This window comes from Vitis vinifera, chromosome 8, assembly GCF_030704535.1.
Source record: "Vitis vinifera cultivar Pinot Noir 40024 chromosome 8, ASM3070453v1".
In the NCBI taxonomy this organism is placed as follows: Eukaryota; Viridiplantae; Streptophyta; class Magnoliopsida; order Vitales; family Vitaceae; genus Vitis; species Vitis vinifera.
The window spans coordinates 302,224-321,641 of record NC_081812.1 but is presented as its reverse complement, the minus strand read 5'-3'; the positions used below and the strand labels follow the sequence as shown (position 1 = coordinate 321,641).

Below are 19,418 nucleotides of genomic sequence, written 5' to 3'. Positions count from 1 at the left end.
TACATGTAAAAATCAATTGTCCTTCATTATCATACCAAGTACTTTTTCATTGTCCGTCAAAAGAAACGATATTGTCTAAAACAAACAGGACAGCTTCTTCCAGGATACAGAATGTATAACTAGTATAAATAGACGCATGCTCCTACTCTTACAAATGGTGCCTAGATTTCGCTCGCAAAACCACCCAATATCATCAAGAGACCTTTCCCTCAAAGTTCTGCCAGTGTTCTTGGACCCAATTCCAAGAAAGTGGGTCTGAAAAAAAACAGATATAATTTGGAATGCAGTAATACTAGCTAAGCTAAGCAACTACAAGTGATCTTTGAAATAATGGATCACAGCCACAAGCGATAATGGCAAGTACTCCAATATAACTTAAAAGAAGGGGCAAAAATCGACACCCTGCACATTAGCCGTGTGTGTACCTCACATCTCCAAAATCAATCAATCGCCGGACACAAATGTCTTATCTTCATAATACCTTTTCTCACTTTCTGCCTTCTTCTCATTACGTTTCTGTCCGGAAAGAAGACACGTTTCAATTACATTTGAATTAAAAGAACACAAAAAGCAGTTGACAAACAAAAATCCAAGCAGTAAGTTCTACATTAAGTTTCTTCAATTGATAAACACTATGGAATTGTCACTATTTGATTTTGTTGTTTTTTGTGTATCCCTCTTCTGTTTTAGCCTTTGGTGCATTGTATACATTGTGTATACTTTTGTGCACCCTTCTTCAGGCGCTTTTAAGACAATTGCTTTTACCTATAAAAAAAAGATAGGATTGCTTTTACCTATGGACTCGATTACCAACTAGCTTTGCTTAAAAACATTGGTATTGTTATTTCATTACTTTGTAAACAAATTGTTGTTATTTGGCTTACTTCAAATTAAACACTCATCACTAGATCTTTGTAGAGTTGGGCATGATCTGGTCCAGATTTTAATAGTAAGTTTCACGTTTGCTCTATCTTTGAAAACAGATAAAATGACGACATATTCTGGAGGCCAAATAACCTGATATGCTTCATGATTTGATACAATCCTCCTAATTATCGTGGTAGTTGTGATATCCAAGGGGCTTTCCAACTGTTCATAGATACCCAAACTGATTGGAATAGCATATGGGTCCTCTTTCCCCTGTAAAGTGAACAATATTTCAGTAGCTATCAAAAGAAGCTTGTTGGCAGCTGAGTAACAAGTCAATAAATGCATGACCCTAACTAGTACATCATCTAATAGCTTACCTTGGGAAAATTATTATATTCTGCCACTGTTCCATGAACAACTAAGGAGATGTTGAAGGTTGTGATCTGCATTGAAAGAAATTCACAATAACTAACAAAGAACATTAAGTATCTGTGTACTATACCGCAGCCAAGTAAAGTCACTCCACAGAAGCAGTAACTCAAATAGTCAAACTCAGCATTAATTTTAGATCCATAAACAGATCATAGCGGCACTAAAGTCACTTGGAAACCAACATTAACCCCTGTGAGAATTCTGAAGAGTCATTTTGCAATGTTCCAATGGATAGTCTGAGTTTTTTATCTTCTGAAAAGGCCAAGGGTGGAAAATAAATAATGCAACAAGCAAACTTAATTTTCAATTATGAATCATTAAAATCAAAAGAGGGCAGGCTACAAAAGCCCCCATCTGTGCCTCTTTTGTACTCACTTCCCCACTTTATCCCTCATACTCCCCTGTGAATACACAAATTTAGAAAAATTCTGACCAGAAACCTAGAGCTTTTCTACTTACAAGACAGAGGAAGAAAATAAACAGGGTTGTAAACACATCTAGGTTTCCCTAAAATTCACAAAAAGCATGAAATGGCAGGTAGGAGGTCCCATTTTGCTATACATGTTGTCACATTAACAACTGGTAGGATTTGATCAGCAATCTTAAGCTCTTAGTGATAAATCACAAGTACAAACAATTTTTCATCTTCTCCTTTTGAAAGAGAAAGACCAGGGATGGATGGTTGGGGTGTGATTGGCAATCTGAAGCTCCTTGTCTGCTTGCAGTAGTTTTTGATGTTAGACACTACTGAAGAACAAAGCATGTTTCTGTTCCATTGTTTTCTTATGTCAAATGCCCATTTTCTGCCTGAGAACCAAGTAGCATTTTTAGCCTCTCAAGTGTAAAATCACTTAGACCTCAATCTTCTGTTAGTTTAAACCCTTTGCACAGTTTTGTGTTTCAAATAATCATGAATTCAAGCAACAAAGATAAAATCCAGAGACATCAGATATTAAGAGATAACAATATGAGCCTTATTTTTCCCAATTCCTACAAGCCAAACGGCATGTTTCCAATTGAAGAATAAGAATTAAATCTTGATCTTCTGTTGTTGGAAAGCAAAGAGGTATATAAGCCTGTTACATGAGTCAACGCATGAATATAATCATTGCCACCACATGAAGGGAACTTGATTTTTCATTCTTTTGATAGCCTATTGTACTATTTCCTGCTTCATTATCTATGAAAAACCTTTATATTATTGTAAATGGATCCATAATACTAGAAGTGCAGTTTCTAATATCAATATATAGATAAATGGACCAAATATAAAATATTGATAGCCCTTGAGGCCTGGCTCAAGTGGTAAAGGGATGGGGAGGGTTTGTGGGGGGTTCCAAGTTCAAGTCCTAATGATATATCTGAGATCATTTTGCTGCCACTGAAAAGTACTGAAATCATGACATTCCTCAATAGAAAAGCAGAAATCTTTGGAAGACCTTTTATCTTTAACATTTCACAGGGAAAGTAATGTCCAGGAAATCCTAAAAATTATATTCAAAACTATAGCACTGTTTAATAGTTATTAAACAGCAATTAATAAAAAGTTCCATATTATTGTATCTTGAGATATATGATCATCATAACAAAAAATAAAGAATGGATTATTCTATAGCCAGTTCATTTAGTGAAATGACCAAGTAAGCCAGCAAGATGTGATTTAATAAAAGAAATACATCTTGTATTGATCCTACTTTTAGCAGACTACTTCTATTGTGTGTCATAGTCCATTAGAGATATCCATATTATGTGATCTGATAAATCCATCAGCACCAACATTTAGACCTTGATTAGAAGTTGCAAAAAGAAAAAACCATGTATACGATAAGATATGGAATTAAGAATGAGCGCTAAAGAGGATTGACTAGAAGACAAGCTCACCATGTCTTTAGACACTTCCCAAGGAGCACCAATTATCACCTCATCCACATAACGACAAGCCAAAACACTTAAGCTTCTTTCATGAAGGTTCATGATAGGGCGATGTGCTCCTCTATTAGCACTGCAGGAACCATTATATGGAAAAACACATATATGTTAACTTATTATGTACTGAGAAATAAAAAAGCATATTAATGATTGGCAACCTGGAAATTTTACCATTGGACCAAACAGGGTTATACAAGTCAGAAAATCTCCACTTTATGAATTTAGTTATTACTTCAAAAAAAAAAATGTACTTGTGAAGCACAAAGTTTATCTCAGTGTTTTACAACCACACCCAATTGGAGATAGAGAGAGTAAAAGAAAGGAAGGTAGTTTGCAACCTGACAGTTTGATCAGTGTGAATCCCAACAAGTAGAAAATCTCCAAGCCCTCGAGCAAGCTTCAATATCTATACATCACAAGATGGTTAATGACCAAATGAATTACTTTCCATCCCCCTGTCTGTGTAGTCATCAAAGAAAATCACAGCCAAGCACAAATAAAAATCTTGGTGAGCAACCTTTTCTTGATTTTGGGAAGAAATGCACAGCCAAGTGTAAATGGATTCTCACTCGTAAAATGCAAAACACAACTCAGAGCACTCGTGCACAACTTGTGTTTGTCACAAGCACAGGTATCAGAAAGAATTAAAATAATGACAACAACAAAATCAGAAGTTCAGGGTAACAAAATGTAGCACAAGTATGGACATGTTTCTCAAAGAATAGAAGTTTAGACAAAAGAAAAATCAGAGAGAACATTACAAGGAGTATAATCAATTAATCTATACTCTGATAAGTAGGAACATGATATACCTCCACATGTCCAGCATGAAAAAGATCAAATGCACCATCTATATATACTATCCGAGCATCTGGTCCTGGCCCCTGCAGCCAAAACAAGAATAAATGTATTGTTAAGAATTGACCACTTCGACCCAGCTATAAAAACAGACTTTTATCTCAGAACAGCTAGTGCATGGCACATGAAAACTTGCTTCTCATAGGAGAGTGAATGAATCAGTACCTACACCACCTGAAGCATCAAAACTTGTAAATTAATTGGTTCTCAGTTCAAAGTGATTCAGGAATATAACCAAAAATGTGTGACCTCAATTTTCCAACTAGACTCAGAGAATGTTCTCAAAGAGCAATTTTGAAACAAAATAAGTACAACTCATCAACCAATTTATTTTACATCTGAATCCATAGGGGTTCACTCAAATTTCTCATTCCATCGCAATAAAATTAATTGGTTAATAAACCTCAGCAACCTAGTGTCCCATGGTTTTAATATATTTTAGTTAACAAATAATGGAATCCACTAATAAGGAAAATGACACAGTAAACAAATAAGCAAAGACATTGGAATCCACCATTTCATCCATCCCACTCTGATGATCAATCATCCAAAATCAACTCCGTTTGATTATCCCATCAATCTGCATTCGACCAAATTCTAGGGCATTATAACTACTTTGAAAATTGACCCCGTCAAGAGAAATAAACTTTCATTAATTCGTATAATTGGTAAGGATTAACTTTCATGATCCACTACTTTAACTTGGACTATGCCCCATGGTTCTGTATACAATAGTTCTCCACATAAAAATTGCAATGTTAGTTTTGCATGTTTTATTTTTGTTTTTGTTTTTAATCAGATAGTTTGTTTAATGTTATAGAATTAGACCGAGTAATGAAGATCACTCTCTCTCTCACACACACGCAAAGATTAATTAATGAATTGGTAATTAAACCTATTCCACAACAAACTGGCTCCACCACACCTCTAGGTTCTGAGAGAGAAAACTCTTCAGTAGTGCAGGAGTTCTGAGAATCCAGCAACACCAGAGGGTTTTCCATCTCTCCCTAGTTTTGATTAAACAACTTTATTGAGAGGGAAAAAATCACATCTGCAGAAATCAAAATCTTAGGTTGAATATGTTTATGAAAAACCTACCTTGCATGCTCACGTAATGTTAGATCCACAAGATCAAGAGACGGAATAAAATTTAGTACATAAAACATATGATCCAGTTATCTACAGCTGCATGTACTTTTTATTCATTGACCTATTATATGCAGTCAGAAAGTAATTAATGCTGTCATTCCCAAAAATCTATGATAAAAAACCACTTCTAGACTTTTAGTAACTGTGGATTCTTGAAACAAAAACAACCTTGTTCCAGATTTTCAACTTTGCATTGATGCCTTGAGTTGAGCCTTATATTATTCAATTGCCATCTTGTATGCCAATTGAAGAGGTTGGCTGAGAAGACCTCTCAAGTATGGTCACCGCTGATTGAAGGGTTAATAAAGTTTGATGAATGTTATTTGGGTATGCCCGTCCAACTTGGAATTGGAGTAAAGTGAGAGATCATCAAGATACAATGGTAAAAACATAATCTAAACCTGTAGGTAAGGGTTCTACCATTGAAGCTGAGATTCTACCTTCACTAGAGGGCCTTGTGTAGGCTAAAGCTTTGGGATTGTCCAATCTTGAAGTGGAAGGGCATTCTGCTCGTCTTTTCATGGGTGACTAAGAAGGAAAGAAGCTCATGGAGGTTTGATGAGTGACTACGCAAAATATTTAATTTTTTCTTTTTTATAGGCAAAGGCATAGAAAAAGTATATTAATAAAAACCAGACGCCCAACGGCTAACCCAAAGCATACAAGAAGTATACAATAGGCGCCTATAGGCGAAAACAAAAGAAAGAGGGATACAAAAAACACACCTGTGCTCATCTATAGCCCAACCATTCAAAAAAGTTAATGAAAGAGTTAGACCCTTCAGCTATACACAACTTGGACCAAGACCACAAATTACAAACAAAAGAATTTTTCAACCTTTGGATCGAAAAATCCTCATTTTCAAAAATAACCCTATTTCATTTCTTCCAAACTGTCCAAAAAAGGCACAAAGGGGCTGCTCTCCAAACCTTTACACAGTTCTTGCCCACAAACACACCATGCCACCCAAGAAGGATCTCCTTCATAGACGATGGAAGAACCCACATTACACCAAAAAGGTTAAATATTTAATACCGCTACAAATCTGGTAAGGGCCATTCTTTGGCTTCTTCACTTCGCCAATCAAGTGGTGGACCTTTTAGTTAAAGAGAAGCAAAACAATTAGGTGACTTTTGTTGAAGTTGTTTTGCCTCCTTGAGTTGTAATTAGTTCTTGTGTATGTTTTGCTCTTAGATTTTTGTAACCTTTTTTCATTGTGAGCTTGTAAGCTCCTTATTAAGGAGTTTCTTCTCTTGTTTCCATCAAATTTCAATATAAGTGGAAGGATGCTTCATCCTTCATCTTTTTAATTAATCGAAAAGTTCTAGCATGTTTTTTATCCTAAAGAAAAAAAAAAGTCAAAATAACATGGTAAGGACAATGCCAAGGACACTATCAACCCATTCTTATACCCGTTTCTTTCTTCTTCTTCTTCTTCTTCTTCTTTTTTTATTATTATTTTTTACCAGGCAATTTCTAGAGCTGATATGATACAATTTAAACTTTTGCACACTCATAGTGTGTTGAGTAATGGAAGAGTAGCAACTCTTAATACAAGTGGATATATTTTTGGCATGAATTTTTAAGTTGTTCAATGGTAGACCATTCAGGGGTACCTACAAGGTTCTTATGACACAGAATGCTGGTTTTGATCCCTATGTTAAAAAAAGTGGGGCCACTTAATCTCAAATAAGGCATTGCAAATCCAAAATTACCCCTTATGCCTTTTTGAAACCTACAATAAAGGATAATTTTGTCTTTCTAATGCCTTGTTTAAGAGGGGGCATCCTTTTCCAAAAAGTTCAGGAAAAATGGACTTAACTGAATCAGAAGATTTAAAACAACAATATAAGAAAAAAGAAATTACGGAACACATTGGAAAATGTGTTTCTTTGTTTCCAAAACAACTGAGTCTCAGTAAGAAGTGGGTATAGAGTAAGCACCTTCCCATTGGAGAACTGAACAATTCTGCGAGATGTTGGTAGGAAATGAGATATGCGAGTTCCACTACCAGATCCACCATCTTCAAATTTTTGGCTGTGACCATGGCTGAATTGTCTTTGCAAAGAAGAGTGATTATGACTGTCACTAAGGGATCTCTCTCTCACACAAAGAAGCATGCGTCCTGTTCAAAAAATTACCAAACCACTGTTCTCACATCAATTTAAAAAAAAATATTATCTTAGAGACAGGATGAAGTACAATAGGCCTATGTGGATGCATTTTTCAAAAATGTTTCAATCTTTGCAAGAAAAAGGAGAGAAGACAAAAGGATAGAAACATCAGAGATAATGTGTTTATTGCATGTGGTTTACAATTTAGCAAAACCAAAATCAAGCATGAATAACTGTGTCAGCACTGAGGCTAACAATGGGAGTCAACGGAACAAATCCCCATAGCCACTTCCACTCCATTATGCCACCACTGCATGATCATCCCCAATGCCACCACCAAACATCCATCTTCACATGCCACTAAAACAATCCCTACCAGGGTACTACCACAAACAACACTGCACAGCCTCCTCCAACCATGAAACCTCTAACAGCCTTCACCTCCACCACTATGATACCAATATAATGAACTATGAGTACTAGCACAAATGCAACAAACTTCCTTGTCTTTACCCCTTCCTCTCTCACCAACATCATCATCAAATTCACCAAACATTACTAAGCATTTCAAATCAGGTTTGATTTGTGGGAAACATGATACTGTTTTCAAGAGTCACCAAAACTAACTTCAAGTTTGTAGAAAGAACTAAGAAAACAAGACAGGAAACAGTAGATATGTACTATAAGAAAAAAACAGAAAGATGTAATGTGTCCAAATGGTTCCCAAGTAACATTCATTGGGATCACAAAAAAGCTTTCTACCATACATAGACCAAAATGCAAAAGGAGCCTCATATTTAATAATATGGTTGAATATGGTATCACATATCAGAAACTCAAAGATTTTCTTATGATGCAATATTATCACTATTATTGCAAAATTCCATCACAAGAAAAATGCAAACCCCCACCCACCCCCACCCCCTTCCCCCCCACAATCAGATATCATCCTTCCACAGGAAACCAAGCAAAAATATGAAGAGGGCAGAGTCAGTACCAACAATATCAGTACTTGACACTCCTTCTGTGCGCTTGATCTGCTTGTAGCGACCAGCCTTCTTAGCAAGAGCATAAGCATCAGTACCATCAGGAAGAATGCAGGGATCATCCCCATGGATAATGTAATCAATGTTATACTCATCAAACAGCTTCTTCATAAAATCTTCAGTTATGGCATAAGGTGCATCAGGAATGACTTCATCTACCCACTTCACACCACTGACCATAATCATCCTGTAAAGAAATTCCAGTACAAAAATATTCTCAATTAAAAGGGCATTAGACAATATGCTAGGTGACTATCAATGTATATCTAATTTGCCTATGGGGGTTTGGGACAAGGGAGGTGCAGGGACTGTGCATGAGACAGAGAGAGGATTGCTACATGTCATGATAAGAATGAGCTGAAAGTATTTGATACACTCCACTTAGTGCCTTGGTCTCATCACCATAAGCTAGATAGATGGCCACCAATGTTAAAAGTAGTTTGTTGTGCAAACCTACAGGTCTTCTAAGGTGTTTCTGTTTCCATTCAAGTAAAAAAGGGCCTTTCCAAGGTTCTCTAAGAAATATCAGGGGTTAAAGGCTTTTCTGTTACTCTTCTTGATATGGTTTTCTAGGGCCATTTCTTCCTTTTAGAACATAGAATTTCCCTCTATACCAAGCTAGCTCTAAATCCCACTCTACATTTTTCTACAATTTTCCATACGAAAGCAACTTACTAGATTCCAGTTTGGAGCATCCGAAGGCTTTTATTTATTTGGGAAGTCGGCACTTGATAGTGACTCTTCTTTTTTTATTTAATATAGGTACATAAATTAGTAAGGTACACCAGAGCACACCGGATGTATACAAGGAGCACCGAAAGGAAGGCCTCAAAAGATATTACCAAAAAAACACCAACACTCAACAAGACCCCACCGGCTCTACAAAATCAAACAAAGGCATTGAGTCTTCACTTATGTAAATGCTAACCCAAGCTGAAAGATTACAAAGAAACAGGAGTTTTATCTTTTCATCATTTTCTCTCTTATCTTCAAAAGCTCTTTGATTATGCTCCCACCAAATTGTCCAAAAAATGCAAAAGGAGACAGTTTTCTACATCAATTTCCTTTTCTTCCCAACAAAGGAGTCATGCCAAGTTAAAAGGGTATCTTTCACCGAAGAAGGGATCACCTAATCTACACTGAATACTGAAAACAATAGGTGTCATAGAACCTTCCTTTGGAGCAATGAAGAAGTATGTGATCAATATATTCCCCCTACAATTTGCAAAGATAACATCCATTCACTATTGGCCATTCTCTCTTCTGGAGATCATCTAAAGTCAGAACTTTTCCCTAACTAGCTTCCCATGTAAAAAAGCTCACTTTGGACGGGACCCATAGGTTCCAAATAAAGTTTGTTACAAAAAGGAGCATCCTACCAACTTCCAAGGCTGCATAGAAAGATTTAACTGAAAATGGTCTTTTTTTAGCTTCTTTCCATATCACCTTCACATTATCCTCCCTTCTAACCATCTTTCCTTGCAACATGGAAAAAAAGTCTCAACAAGTTCCAACTCCCAATCATTAAAATGCCTAGTGAAGTGTGGAATCCAAATATCCCATCCCTCTTAGGTCTTCCCACAATTCTGCCACCCAGACCTCCTTTGACATAGCCAACACATACAAAGAAGGAAAGGAATTACACAAGGGCTCCTCTGCACACCATCTATCCATCCCAAACTTAACCCTTTAGTCATTACCCACTTTAGAGGAGGTTTTTCTAAAGAAAAGATCTCACCCCTTCCTAATAGATGGAAAACACCAACCCCATAACCAACTCCAACTTCACAAGGGCACCAACCTACTCCTTCCTTCCCACACTTCCCTTCTATAATTTGCTTCCAAAAAACTTCATCATAAAAAACATATCTCCAAATCCACTTGCCAAGGAGGGCCCGATTCAAAAGAGAGAGACTTCTAATGCCCAAACCCCTCTTTCTCTTATCCGTGCAAACAATCAACTAGGAGGCTTTTCTACAAGGTCCCACCTCCCCAAAGAAAGTTCCTTCGAATCTTCTCTAATCTTAATCTAATCTTTCTAAGGATTACAAACAAAAGCATATAATAGATTGGAAAGATCAACAAAGTATTTCTAATCAACATAAGTCTTCCTCATTTAGAAATATATTGTCTTTTCCACATCGAAAGTCTTTTGTAAAACTTCTCTTCCACTTCGTCTAGTGATGGTGGAGCATGGACACTAGGGATGCTCTTACACTAACACTTGTAAATGATCATAACCTTTTTATTGTTATATTGATGGAACCAATTGGTATATTAGTATTTTTTAACCATATGATGAATCTATGCATTCAATTTCATATTTCGTTAAAAATTGGACCGGTTGGTATATTACTATTCTTTAACCTTATGAATCTATGCATTCAATTTCATATTTTGTTAAATTCTCATAAAAAAAAACAATCATATTTTGTTAAATTGGGTTCATTAGAAATCTATTCTTCAAAGTTAACATAGCTCTTTCTAACAATATTTATGAGTATCATAAATGTACATAGTTTTATCATTCACTTCCCAATATAAACAAAATAAAACAAAGCATAAATAGTGGCAGCTTTTTTTTTTCTTTTTTCTTTTTTTATCAGAAACAAAGAAAAATATATTAAAAGAAGAAAAAATACAAGAGAAGGAAGAGATACAAGAGAGAGAGAAGAAACAAGAGAAGGATGAGAGGTCCTTCCCACAAAAACAAAAACTGAACAAAAGAGAAAGCACCCAACTTTAGAAAACTAAATACAAAGAAAAACTCCAACACTCTCAAACTTTTGAAACGCAAACCACATTCCAGTTGAGTTGTAAAACACTAAGAGGAACTCCACTAAAAGCTACAGTACAAAAGGCCCAAAGAGAGGAATAGAAAAGAAGCAAGTCCCATAACATCTCTTCCGTTCTCCCCTTATCCTCAAAAATCGTATTGTTTCTCTCTTGCCACACCATCCATAACAAAGTGAGGCAAACGATTTGCCAAAGTGTCTTGCCTCTTAATGAATTCTCCAAACCTTTAAAAGCAATAACCACCATGTCCACAATACTCCTTGGAGGGACCCAAGCAAAACCTGCTAGATTGAACAACTTGTGCCAGAGTCCAATGGTAACAGGATAATGAATAAAAAGGTGGTCGATCCATTCTCCATTGCCTTTGAAAGAATGCACCATTGAGGACAAAGGGATTTGTAGGGTCTTCTCAATTGCAACTTGTCATTAGTGTTTACCTTCCCATGTACTACTAACCAAGCGAGGGCCTTAACCTTTGAGGGAGTTTTTGAACTCCACAAAAACTTGGCCAGAAGGAACAAGATGGGATTTGAGACTTTTGACAAGGTTAAGAAAAAAGATTTCACTGAAAACAAGTCTATTGATGACAAAGACCAAGCTCTTGAATCTGCCAAAGAATGAGAGAAAAGCACTGAACTAAGGGAGGACATGATTCTCTAAAGGAGATCAATTTCTGTATCAGTAAGATTACGACGAAAATTAAAATTTCAAGACAGTGGAAAGGAATTTCCAAGGACATTTGAGACAGTGAGATTTTTCACAGAAATAACTTTATAAAGACCAACAAATTGAGAGTACAAAGTTTGGTTACCCCACCAAAGATCTTCCCAAAAACGGATTCTCTCCCCATTCCCCACCACTAGGCGGACAAAAGGGGAGAAATCCTGGAAAACTTGAGCAATAGCCTTCCAAGGACATCTGTGTGACCATCTAACCACCATGTTGGCGTCCCATCCATTAGGATGTGTCCCATAAATACTCGCAATAACCTTATGCCAAAGACCATTCCTTTCTCTAGGGAACCTCCAAAGCCATTTCCCTAAGAGAGCAATAATTCTCAAAGAAGTCTTCCTGAAACCCAAACCTCCCAACTCCTTTGGCCTACAAACAAAATCCCATTTGTAATAATGGCAGCTTTTACAGGTGCCCCTTTTAAATAAGCTTGGGATGGGGTAGAAAGGCATTTCTAAAAAGGTTGGTGATGTGGAAAACGTAACATATTTTCAAGGGGGAGAGGTTCACTCTAATAAAGAGCACTTTATCTAGCTTATCCATCTACTATATATCCTTGTTTAGCATTCCAAGGAAAGTCAAATTGAGGCTAGAGAAGATTCAAAGAAATTACCTATAGGGAGGTGGGCCCTAGAGAAAAAATCACACTTAGTGAAGTGATCCTGGGTTCTAAATGTCTCTCCACTTAACAAGACCCTTCTTTGTAAGTGGAGCTGGCAATATGCATCTAAAAGGGAAATTCTCTAGAAGTAGGTCATAGGGGACAAACATGGGAAGGATGAAGTGGGGTGGCGTTCTTGTGAAGTCAAAGATGGGTACAACATTGGGTTATGGAAAACCATTGCGAAGGATTGTGATCTCTTTAATAGTAGAGCTTCTTTTTTTTTTGTGAGTGATAGGAGGCGAGTGAAGTTTCAAAGGGATAAATGGTGTGAAGATGAGCCACTATGGGTATCATTCCCCTCTTTGTACGTATTAGTTATATCGAAAGAAGCATGGTATCAAATTTATGAGACCAAACAAGTGAAAGGGGTCATTAGAATCCTTGTTTCTCCAAGCACTCAAATGATAAGTAGTTGGATGACATAGAACTTTTGATAGGGTGGTTTGGATAGATTTGAGGAATGGAACTTTTTCTATCAAAGCTCTATATTCCGTCTTGGTGTTGGGGAGATCAATTCCTTTTCCAATGAAAGTAATTTGGAATTCATGGTTCCTTAGCTTTTTTGCCTGGAAGATAAGTTAGGAAAAGGTTTTAACTTTAAACCAGTTTCAATGAGAGGGTGATCGTTGGTAAATATTTGCTTTCTTTGTAAATTTGAGGAAGAATTCATTGATCACATCTTGCATCACTATGCTAAGACAAGGATTTTATGGCACTTATTGTTTTCTTTATTTCGTAAATCTTCGATAATATCTTCTATAGTCAAAGAGACTCTCTCAGGATGGCATGACTCATTTGTGGGTAAAAAACAAAGAAGGGCATAGAGAGCAACTCCATTGTGCATTTTTTAAACAATACAAAAGGAAATGAATAGAAGATCGTTTAAAAATGAGGAGCATTCTACTCAGAGTTTGAAAAGTACTTTTCTTAGCAATCTTCATTTGTGGGTTATTTTGTACATAGATGAAGGTTTAATGCCTTTAATTAATTTTGTAAATTGGTTGGATTTTCACTAAGGGAGCGAGAAGTTTTTGTATAAAATAGGAATGCCATTTTTTTTGTTAGATCCCTTTACCACTCCTTCACGAGGGCCTTTAGTGATCCTTTCCCCTAAAGTATTATTTAGAGGTCTTGGGCTCCGATGAGGGTGAGTTTTTTTGCTAGGAAAGCATCTTCGAACAGAATTTCGACCATCGACCAGCCCAAAAGGAGGGGATGGAATATGCCGAATAGGTGTTACTTGTGTAAAGAAAAAGAGGAAACCATTGATCATCTAATTTTGTTTTTCAAGAAGGCTAGAATGTTATGGAATTTGATCTTCTCCCTCTTTAGTGTGCAGTGGGTTTTGCATTCCTCAGCTAAAAGGAATTTGCTTGGTTGGCATGGCGCTTTTGTGGGCAAGAGAAGGGAGAAGGCATAGAGGGCTGCCCCTTTATGCTTCATGTGGACTTTATGGAAGGAAAGAAATGAAAGAGTGTTCAATGATGTCGAACAATCCAACCAAGCTATCAAATATTCTTTTTTGTATACTTTTGTGAATTGGGCTAGGGTGTATTTAGAGGATCATACTTTGTCTATGATTGATTTTATAGAGTGGTTGTTTGTCTAGTAAGGGTAGCTACTTCTAGGCATTTCTAATACATGCTCTTATTTACCTATCAAAAAAAAAAGTTTTTTGTGTTCCCTCTTTTTCGGTTGTGCCTGATGGTGGCCATTGTATATAGCCTTATGTACTTATGCTGCACTATTTCTTTTGGTGCTTTTTTATAATATACTCAACTCATTTACCTACAAGAAAAAAACATAAATAGTTACATCATGACATGGAAATTAGAAAGCGATACACAATAAGTTCTACAAATTACAACTATGCAAGGAACCCAAAGAAGTTGGAAATCAAATCTAATAAAGTATCAATGCTAAGTGATGCGATTTTTATTTTAATGTTTTTGTAGTCAAGTATGAAAAGTAAATAAATGAAATTAATGCCTTGTGTACACAACCTAAGTGCATAAAGGCTACAAAGAAACACCCTAGGGAAGGCTATAGAACAAAGGGAAAAGAATGCAATACAATGGTAGTCCCCTCAGCTTCTGGAGCCTTCAATCCTACTAATAAAGTCCAAAAGAGCAAAAAATTCCAGCCAGAAACACATTCCACCATCCACAAAGCAGATTGCAAAACCATTTCTTTCATCTTAGATTCTGAAAGTTCCACCCCCTTGAAGATTCCTTTATTGCACTCCTAGACAAACAAAGCCAAGAAAAAGCATGCCTTTCCCTCAAAATTTTTGCTGTCCACCCAGAGGAAGTAATATGCCAGCTTTATAGCGTCTCTCCCTCCACTCTAGGGAGGAACCAAATTACTAACAAGTCAAAAACTGTGGGCCAAAAATCTTAGGCCACATGCAAGAAATCAAATAACTTGCAGTCTCATCATCCTTTTTCACATATAAGCCACTCATTTACAAGGTTCGTTCCCTCTCACAAACTGATCAATGGTGAATATTCTGGGAAGTGTCATCAAAACAAAGAATGCCACTTTGGAGTTATCCACAATCACCACTTCTCTTTCGTTAGGAGCCCAGCCTCTTCTATGTTTGACATACCCTTATAACTAAACATCCATTTCCTATACATCGCCCAAAAAGGAGTCAACTATCTCAATTTTTCTCAATCATGAATATCCCTAGCAAACATCGAGTTCTGGTTTCCCCCTCTCATTAAGTGTCATGTATAATAAACCACTTTAGTGTCTCTATTTTCCTCTATTTTGAACATTTCTCAAATCACACAAAGCATCATGCCAAAGCCTTATGCTCTGCCCATTAACAGAAATAATCCCTATCAACTTTGAGAAATCTTCCCAGACTCAAATACTACTGTTCTTTTACAAATCACTCACCTTCCGCAAATAATCGTCATTTCTTCAACTCAATACTTTCACATAAGTGCTCTCCTCCATAAACTATCTTTTCCTAGCAATTCCTTATTTAGCAAATTCAAACTCCAAATACCTATACATATATCCACATTTTTTATGAACCAATCCCTTTGAATTTGGCCAAATTCAACTTCTTATCCTCTTAACAACCTCAAAGCAAAGAATAATGCACCTTGGGTATCCTAATTGATTAGTAATATCATCCCAATCAACATACAACAGATGTGATAGGATCTCCAACTCCCGTAACCTCAATCCCACCTGAAAAGCCTCCATGAAACCCCCTTACACTACCTGCTAAACACCTCAATCGTGGTAGTGAACAGGAATGAGCTTTCAAGGAAATTATTGGGTACTTCATTAACATGCGTGTCCTATTAAGTGAATTTGAGTGTTGTGATCCTGTTTTGATCCACCCCACCCATATCTCCACAAAACATATGGAAACCAACAAATACAGGAGAAAATTCCATCAGACATGGTCACTACCTTTTCCATATCCATCCCTCCATCATTGAAGCTATCAAAAAAGCTGTGATCCACTGGTATGTGTTCCATCAACAAGCATTAAGAATCTGAATATCATGATCATTCCCACCTTTGCCTTGTGAATCAACAAATGCAGGAGAAAATTCCAATGAAAATTATCATATATTTCTCTATATCCAGCTTGCAGCGACCCCACCTTCTCAACTTTTAACCTCGATGCGGCATTCATTTACAACCACCAATATATCCAACCATCATACGAGTATAAAGCTTCCAAGAGACATCAGCTTCCTAATCAGTAATCTGCATCTGAGCCAAAAACCCTAGCAACTGATTAATATAGTCTTTGAAACATACAGGCCTGAGATATTTAATTCTTCTGCTGTTCCTTTTTCAGCACAAAAACGATGAAAGCGGCATCCCCCCTCAAATCAAACTTTCAAATCATATGAACACATCCATTGTAGCCATCATATTTCCTCTTACAGCCTCCCAGTTCTGCTGCCAAAACACCATCATGATTCTGTCTAACTAAGGAATCTTAAACCAGACCAACCCCCACCCCACCCCACCCCACCCCCCAAAAATCCTTGAGGGCCGCCAAAACCTCCTCCACCCCTCTAAACCCATGCTACCTAGTACCTACTATACTGATGGAGCTAAAATTGACCATTCCCAATTCTGCGTACAACCTCTGAAAAACCAAGTCACCCTGTCATTGGTATCTTCCTCCCTGGTCTTCCATCAACCATCAATCCTTAGCTTCCCAATACATTTACATCTCAGATATGTGTCTGCAAGCCTATGAAATAACTTAATGCCCTGATCCCTTTCCCTTAGCCACGGGATTTCATCTCTAACTTATCTCTTCCATCTCCTCTAAATCTCTTAACTTGTCTTTCTCCACATTCCTGCACCCCACTTATTTTGCCTCAAGACCCTTTCTCCATCCTTTGCATCTTATTGCCTTAATTTTCCTCGCAGCCTAGCTTTTCTGATCAATGCATTCCCAAAATCTTCTTTGCTCCACATCTTCAAATCCTCTTTAAACATCCTGCTTGCCTATCTGAAACTTGGAATACATTTAAGCTCATAGTCTTAGCATCATCTCTTCACTCTATCCCCAACAGCCTTATCTTTTGACCACATATTTTCAAACTTCAAGGGACATTTACAACTTCACAATTTGCTACTTGCAAGTATGATCAACTGCAATCTCTCAACCATTTGTCCACATGTGGTCCCTGCTTTCCAACAGTAATCCATCATATTACAACTGACAATGAATGTTCACAGAGCTCCTCATCAAGGCTGATATTCTGGAAGCAAACTCTCTCATCAGCCCCTTGTACACTACACATCCTTCCATGTTGACATTTTCCTCTCATGACCTGTCCCTCTACCACGCATCCAAAGGTCCATGCACTCCATTAAACATCCATCCAAACTCATCATCCACATTCCTAAACTTATACCATATTAAATATGCCCACACCTCAACTTTCAATTTCTCCACCGCCTCTTGTTCCCACATAATTAGTTAATTTTTAGTATGAAAAATAATTCGTGATCCTCTAAAAATCCCACTCATCAGTAAGAAAACCCAATCCACTAATCTCCCAACCCTACTCATTATTAAGAAAAAGCAATTCAGTGACCTCCCAATCTCCTAAACTCCTCACCATTTCCCATGGTGCTAATTCCATCTTTGTGATTCTATCAATTAAATGACAGAATCACAGAAGTGAATTAATATGTAATCTATGATTGTTGTTATGGAATTAATAACTCTATTAGTGACAGTCCGACCAAATCCAAGAAAAGACCACTGTTTTCCTTCAAATAACCTAAAGTGCATAACTTTCATTCAAAAAAGTATCCATGTTCTCCCTTTTCCTAAGAATATTTCTGCAATCATGTTTTCCAAGGAAAAAAAAACAACCACAATCCCACAAACACACGGCAAACAAATAAATCACCATGAAGCATCGACAAAGAAATATGTAAACAAGCGTACCGCAATCTTGAGGAGCAGCGAAATGATTGAACAGTAACACATAAAATAGTGGAAAAATCTACAAGTCAAAATCAGATCAGCACGCAACAATTGAACAAATCTTTCGCAATAAAAACCTACAAAATCAAAGAAAAAAAAATGCCAACACAATTGGCACCAGAGATCCCGAAACGAACCTCTCGTTCAGGGGAGTCACAGGAGGGCCTTTATTGGCAGTAATTTCAGCATCACTGACAACACCAACCACCAATTGGTCCCCGAGCGCACGAGCCTGTCGGAGAGCATTGCAATGGCCGTAGTGCATCATGTCAAAACACCCGTCCATGTATACGCGAATAGGCTTCTTCTTCCTCCGCCATGATAGCTGCCGCGGAGGCGGAAAAGCCAGGTAGAACCCCAGAACGGAGACCCCCAGAACCACGCCTCCGATCAAGCACGTAGCGAGAAGCTTCGAGCTTTGAATGCTGTCGGAAGAATGCCCCAAATCAAAACCCATAATCATCGTCGTATGCCAATAAAAAACCGAGTAGACAATGCGAATGGTTTTCTTCGAGATTTGATTTGGGGTGCTATGATTTTTCTCTTTCTGTCTGAGGCGTGTTTAGGGTATTCTAGAGAATCGTTGATCGGACCACCAAGAAGTGCGTGCCATTGTTTTATATAGAGGGTGGTTCGACCCCTGTGGTTCGATTCTGCGCTGCTTCCTTTGCGTTTAACCACGGCTATAGTGGGTCCAGATTCGGCTCTGTTTGCTTCTCACTTATCGCGTGACATCTGTAATTAAGAATTTCTGTCTAATGTGACATTTCATTAAATTTATTTCTTTAACATTTAGGAGGTATTGATCCCGCACCAAGCATCGGGTGATGGTAAGTTACATCCAAAAAATGCTTATAATCTTTTTAATATTTAAAAAAAAAATTAAGTATTAAAAATATTATAAACACTTCTCAAATTATTATAAAACACACTCTAATATGACTAGTGAGAATGATTGAAAAGCTTATTATTATGTCCATGTAAAGGAAACACACCTCGTGGGTACTTGTGATGACTTAAGAGTCACAATATGAGTGGCAAGTATCACCTAAATGGCTTAACTAAAGGAAAATTCAAATTTAAGATTTCATTGAGTTTAGATTTTTCATTTCATATAATTATATGATGCATCGGGAAGAAGTTTCATTTTTTTTTTTTTTTTGAAAAGTTATGGTCTGAACCATTAATATCATAATAATATTATTAAATTGAGAATCCAAAAGTTTGTGAATATCGAATTTATAATAATATTATGAAATTGAAAACCCACAAATTTGATCATGTTTACAAAAGCACTTTTGATATTGGGTAACCAAACAAATATTTAAATTACAAACACT

General features: G+C 37.0%; 1 protein-coding gene across 3 annotated transcripts; it reads right to left on the bottom strand.

Moving 5' to 3' along the window:
* On the bottom strand, positions 1 to 18,785 carry LOC100265603 (Ethanolamine-phosphate cytidylyltransferase). Of its 3 annotated transcripts, XM_019221809.2 has the most exons (10): positions 18,216 to 18,754; positions 8,350 to 8,585; positions 7,182 to 7,363; positions 4,044 to 4,115; positions 3,570 to 3,637; positions 3,184 to 3,304; positions 1,248 to 1,313; positions 1,018 to 1,140; positions 426 to 516; positions 1 to 255 (listed from the first exon to the last, which is right to left on the bottom strand). In XM_019221809.2, the coding sequence occupies exons 1-9, from the start codon at positions 18,539 to 18,541 to the stop codon at positions 445 to 447; spliced, it is 1,266 nt and encodes a 421-aa protein (XP_019077354.1). In that variant the 5' UTR covers positions 18,542 to 18,754; the 3' UTR covers positions 1 to 255; positions 426 to 444. The 3 variants fall into 3 exon arrangements, with proteins under 3 accessions (XP_019077354.1, XP_002265169.1, XP_059594832.1); XM_002265133.4 differs by having other exon boundaries at positions 1 to 516; positions 18,216 to 18,785; XM_059738849.1 differs by lacking the exons at positions 1 to 255; positions 426 to 516 and having other exon boundaries at positions 819 to 1,140; positions 18,216 to 18,738.
* Between the last annotated feature and the right edge of the window lie 633 nt (positions 18,786 to 19,418).